The following is a 5,496-nucleotide window of genomic DNA, read 5'->3' on the forward strand; positions in this document are numbered from 1 at the left end:
AGCTCAGCAGACAGTATCACACACGAGAGGATTAGATACACAGCTCAGAAGACAGTATCACACAGGAGAGGATTAGGTACACAGCTCAGCAGACAGTATCACACAGGAGAGGATTAGATACACAGCTCAGAAGACAGTATTACACAGGAGAGGATTAGATACACAGCTCAGCAGACAGTATCACACAGGAGAGGATTAGATACACAGCTCAGCAGACAGTATCACACAGGATAGGATTAGATACACGGCTCAGCAGACAGTATCACACAGGAGAGGATTAGATACAGCTCAGCAGTCAGTATCACACAGGGGAGGATTAGATACACGGCTCAGCAGACAGTATCACACAGGAGAGGATTAGATACACAGCTCAGCAGACAGCATCACACAGGAGAGGATTAGATACACAGCTCAGAAGACAGTATCACACAGGAGAGGATTAGATACACAGCTCAGCAGACAGTATCACACAGGAGAGGATTAGATACACAGCTCAGCAGACAGTATCACACAGGATAGGATTAGATACACAGCTCAGCAGACAGTATCACACAGGATAGGATTAGATACACAGCTCAGAATACAGCCATATGAGAGTTTTTTGTTTGTGTGACGGGTTATACTTTTGTAGGACACTAATTATTTTACCATTTAATGTTTTTGAAAACGAAGAAAATTGTGAAAAACAAAGATTATTCTGACCTTGTTCTTTGGACTTTACTTTTGCAATGTTTATTGTGCAGTAGAAATGACCTAACTATTCTCCATGTCGGCACGATTCTGGTGACACCAAACGTTCAGGTCACAGAGGATTTGGAGTTCGTCTGCGAAACGATGAATGGTCCCAGCAGTTGTGCAACCTGCAATAGGGGGAAATGTTAATATTCAGTGTTTGGGTGCAGATTCTCCCTAGAGCAGCAGTTCAAAGCAGCATGTAAAAGAGCCTCGCTTTCTTATAAAGTGATTTTCCTTCTGAACATCACGATATGTCACCCCGTGCAGCTCCCAGACCTTCACCAGCGGAGAATCTATCCGGGAAAATCCTAGGTAGGTTTTCTGCTGGAATGAAATTGCTTATGAACTAATCCAAAGTACAAGGAAGTACACAATGAAATGCTCCCAGCGCTGAATATGGTCCCAATAAAACCAAATAACTCTGTAAATGATTTCAACACAATTTTTTATGCCAATGACCATATTAATTTGAAATCTCACAACTGCACATAACACCCATGGTGTGTCGTTTGCGAAAAAGCTTGTTGATCCATTCTGTCACCCCAGAAATGATACAAGACCCAAACTGCTTGCTCGGCGATATTTTTTTTAAACTTTAGGCAGTTTATTAATTTACTCAACTTAATTAAATATTCCATTACAATCCTTCTCGCTAAAACATCGTGCTGAAAGTGCTGTTTTAACTGCATAGCTCATGCTCTTTTAGAAGCTGCTTTGAACTGCTGCTCTCTCAAGAATCTTTACTCTGTCAAGGGGAGGTTTCCGGAGCAGGTTGAAAGGGACAAGGTACAGCAAAGACTTAAACAACATGCTATGTTGGATGGCAGACAAACAAACAAGGCATTAAACACTGGATGCCACAGAACCAGGAGGGCAGTTGTACAAGAAATCAGCAGGTCTGAAGCAGCACATGAATGTAGATAGAAGAATTCCCAGCAGATAAAGGCTAAATAAACCGTCTCTTATAATAGTTTGTGATGCTCACAACAAACGATGGGTTAACCAGCAGAGACCAGGAGGGCAGTTGTAGGGGAAATCAGCAGGTCTGAAGCAGCACATGAATGTAGATAGCAGAATCCCCAGCAAATAATAGGCTAATATGAACAGTCTCTTATAACAGTGTGTGATGCTCACAACAAACGATGGGTTAACCAGCAGAGACCAGGAGGGCAGCTGTAGAGGAAATCAGCAGGTCTGAAGCAGCACATGAATGTAGATAGAAGAATCCCCAGCAGATAATAGGCTAATATGAACAGTCTCTTATAACAGTCTGTGATGCTCACAACAAACAATGGGTTAACCAGCAAAAACCAGGAAGGCAGCTGTAGAGGAAATCAGCAGGACATAAATGTAGATAGCAGAATCCCCAGCAAATAATAGGCTAATATGAACAGTCCCTTATAACAGTGTGTGATGCTCACAACAAACGAGGGGTTTACCAGCAGAGACCTGGAGGGCAGCTGTAGAGGAAACCAGCAGATCTGAAGAAGCACACAAATGTAGATAGCAGAATCCCCAGCAAATAACAAGCTAATATGAACAGTCTCTTATAACAGTCTGTGATGCTCACAACAAACAATGGGTTAACCAGCAAAGACCAGGAGGGCAGCTGTAGAGGAAATCAGCAGGACATAAATGTAGATAGCAGAATCCATAGCAAATAATAGGCTAATATGAACAGTCCCTTATAACAGTGTGTGATGCTCACAACAAACGTTGGGTTAACCAGCAGATACCAGGAGGGCAGCTGTAGAGGAAATCAGCATGTCTGAAGGAGGACATAAATGTAGATAGCAGAATCACCAGCAAATAATAGGCTAATATGAACAGTCCCTTATAACAGTGTGTGATGCTCACAACAAACGATGGGTTAACCAGAAGAGACCAGGAGGGCAGCTGTAGAGGAAATCAGCAGGACATAAATTTAGATAGCAGAATCCACAGCAAATAATAGGCTAATATGAACAGTCCCTTATAACAGTGTGTGATGCTCACAACAAACGATGGGTTAACCAGCAGAGACCAGGAGGGCAGTTGTAGGGGAAATCAGCAGGTCTGAAGCAGGACATAAATATAGATAGCAGAATCCCCAGCAAATAATAGGCTAATATGAACAGTCTCTTATAACAGTGTGTGATGCTCACAACAAACGATGGGTTAACCAGCAGAGACCAGGAGGGCAGCTGTAGAGGAAATCAGTAGGACATAAATGTAGATAGCAGAATCCACAGCAAATAATTAGGCTAATATGAACAGTCCCTTATAACAGTGTGTGATGCTCACAACAAACGATGGGTTAACCAGCAGAGACCAGGAGGGCAGCTGTAGAGGAAATCAGCAGGACATAAATGTAGATAGCTGAATCCCCAGCAAATAATAGGCTAATATCAACAGTCCCTTATAACAGTGTGTGATGCTCACAACAAACAATGGGTTAAGCAGCAGAGACCAGGAGGGCAGTTGTTGAGGAAATCAGCAGGACATAAATGTAGATAGCAGAATCCCCAGCAAATTATAGGCTAATATGAACAGTCCCTTTATAACAATTTGTGATGCTCACAACAAACGATAAGTTAACCAGCAGAGTCAAGCCGAGGGTTAAACAGCAGTCACTGGACTTTGTAAAGAGGAGATTAGTACTTACTGTTTCATTCATAATGCTTATGGCAAACGACGGGTTAACCAATAAGTATTGATGAGCAGTAAGTACTGAACCTGATGAGATGACAACAACAAAAGACACTGGATGATGGCAAATAGCGACCAAACACATTACAGTCTCTATTCTCGAAGGTTTGTGTCCAGTTGGGGCTTAAGCGGTCGTGGACAACCCCCTTCCCATTGCCCATATATTTGTGCAGAGTATGCCTGTACCCCCTTATAGAAGCCGACTATGGCCGAGATCAATCAAAGCCAGTGACTGTCGTTTGCCCATGGAATCTCATGCCAACAACAAGCCCCCAATGTCCGTTCCGGTAGTAACACGTAGTTCTCCACAATGTAACCCAAAAGCCGCAACGAGTTTGTCGGAGAAGTTGGCATTAAAGGTGTGTGTCTTAAAGGGTCATTTAGCTCATAAAAGGCGAGTCTACCCTCATCGTAGTCCAGACATACCAGCAGCCGGTCATACGAGGCAGTGTGTGGTACCGCGACGTCCTCACTGTCATGTCTGGCGTAGATTTTATTACCGGATCGGTGCAAACACCAGGACTTGTCATTGTCTCCAATCAAGGTCTCGTGTCCTGTCCTCGATATGTTGGCGTCGCTTACACCGACCCTCCAGGCCCCTGACTCACAAGTCCTCACCGCCCAGTAATACTTCCCAAAACTAAAGTTCTCCATACTTAAGACCGTAGAATACGCCACCTTGTCCGGTGCCTTGCTTCCGTGTGAGTCACATGAGATGGCGGCATTATCACAGACGGTTCCTTCATCCAGTGTTATCTTCGTCGGCTCGTACATATAAATCCCGTTCTCCACACTGGTTACGAGATCAGATATGCTTTCAAGCATGGAGTTTAGGTCTATGTCTTCTCGTAGACCACCGTCACACCGAGCCTCCTCTAGTTCTGCGTCTTCTTCCCAATGGTTGTCGTCTTCCTCGAGCTCCTGTAGGACCATGAGTGGATGGTCCATTCCCATGAGCTCGTCTATCTCGCGGATCCTCTTGGACAGCTCGTCCTTCTTTTTGTCCAGCTGTTGGATCAGACGAGTGTTTGATTGTGCCACCATCTTCTCCTGTCTTCTGATCTCGCTCAGGAGTCTCGTCTGTAGGATTTCCAGATCTTTGCTGATCGTCTGAAACTGAGCATTGACTCTTTTTGACACGGCCTCTGATTTTTCATGTGCTCTTCTGCTGTTCTCCTGCAGACTCTGCTTTTTCTTTTCACTGTCCTCCTCCATGGATCTGAGTTTCTCTCGCCTAGACATCAGGGTCTTCTTCTTGTGGTCTACAGCTTCTTTCACTGGCTGCACTCGATGGCTCATATGATCTTCTTCCACCCAGCAGGACACACAGATACAAGCTTCGTCCTCCTTGCAGTAATATTCCAGGATCTTCTGGTGGACTGGACACTTTCTGTTCTTTAGGTCGGTGCTCGGGGGTAATAAAGTGTGCCCCAATGCCGTCTTGTTGTGTCTGGTCACGTGTGTAGCACACATGGAGGTTTCACACTGCAAACAGGATTTTTCTGCAGGAACAGAGAAGTCACAGAAGGTGCAGAAGATCCCGGTCTCCTCTTGGTCAGATGGAGAACAAGCCTCGGCCATATTGTGAAGCCTGTAATTTCTGATGAGGTCGGGTCTTTTTTTAAATCTCTGTTGACATTCGGGACATCTGTAGTCATCTTCATCCTGATGGTCAAACGTTTTTGTGATACAGTCCCGGCAGAAGCTGTGTCCACACGGCAGCGTTACAGGGTCCTGATAGATGTCCTTATGAATGGAGCACTGCAGCTCATTTGTCAGATCCGCGGCCGCCATCGTGAAAGCATGAAGTTGAAGTTGGACTTTGTTCTTCCATGTGTGTGTGTCAACAGTTTCCGCAAACATCTACTTATCCAAGGCGTGAATGACACAGGCTCTTTTCACCTTCCTGAATAATCTCAGTCCATCATGCTCCAGGGTTTTGTATCATAAGCCATATCACAAATCCAAAAACTATCTGCTCTTTCTCCTCTTACTGCTGCTTCTTTCAGGCGATATCTCTCCTAATCCTGGTCCACCCTGTACCAACTTCATCCCCTAGCCCACCTCTCATAG

General features: G+C 44.6%; 1 protein-coding gene across 2 annotated transcripts; it reads right to left on the reverse strand.

The window, feature by feature from the left end:
- Nucleotides 1–713: 713 nt before the first annotated feature.
- On the reverse strand, nucleotides 714–5,050 carry LOC142310482 (E3 ubiquitin-protein ligase TRIM7-like). 2 transcript variants are annotated; one of them, XM_075348006.1, is made up of 2 exons: nucleotides 4,102–5,050; nucleotides 714–860 (listed from the first exon to the last, which is right to left on the reverse strand). In XM_075348006.1, exons 1-2 carry the CDS (start codon nucleotides 5,002–5,004, stop codon nucleotides 798–800), a joined length of 966 nt encoding a protein of 321 aa, XP_075204121.1. In that variant the 5' UTR covers nucleotides 5,005–5,050; the 3' UTR covers nucleotides 714–797. The 2 variants fall into 2 exon arrangements, with proteins under 2 accessions (XP_075204121.1, XP_075204120.1); XM_075348005.1 differs by having other exon boundaries at nucleotides 3,850–5,050.
- Nucleotides 5,051–5,496: the final 446 nt, after the last annotated feature.

Source organism: Anomaloglossus baeobatrachus, chromosome 5, assembly GCF_048569485.1.
Source record: "Anomaloglossus baeobatrachus isolate aAnoBae1 chromosome 5, aAnoBae1.hap1, whole genome shotgun sequence".
Taxonomy (NCBI): Eukaryota; Metazoa; Chordata; class Amphibia; order Anura; family Aromobatidae; genus Anomaloglossus; species Anomaloglossus baeobatrachus.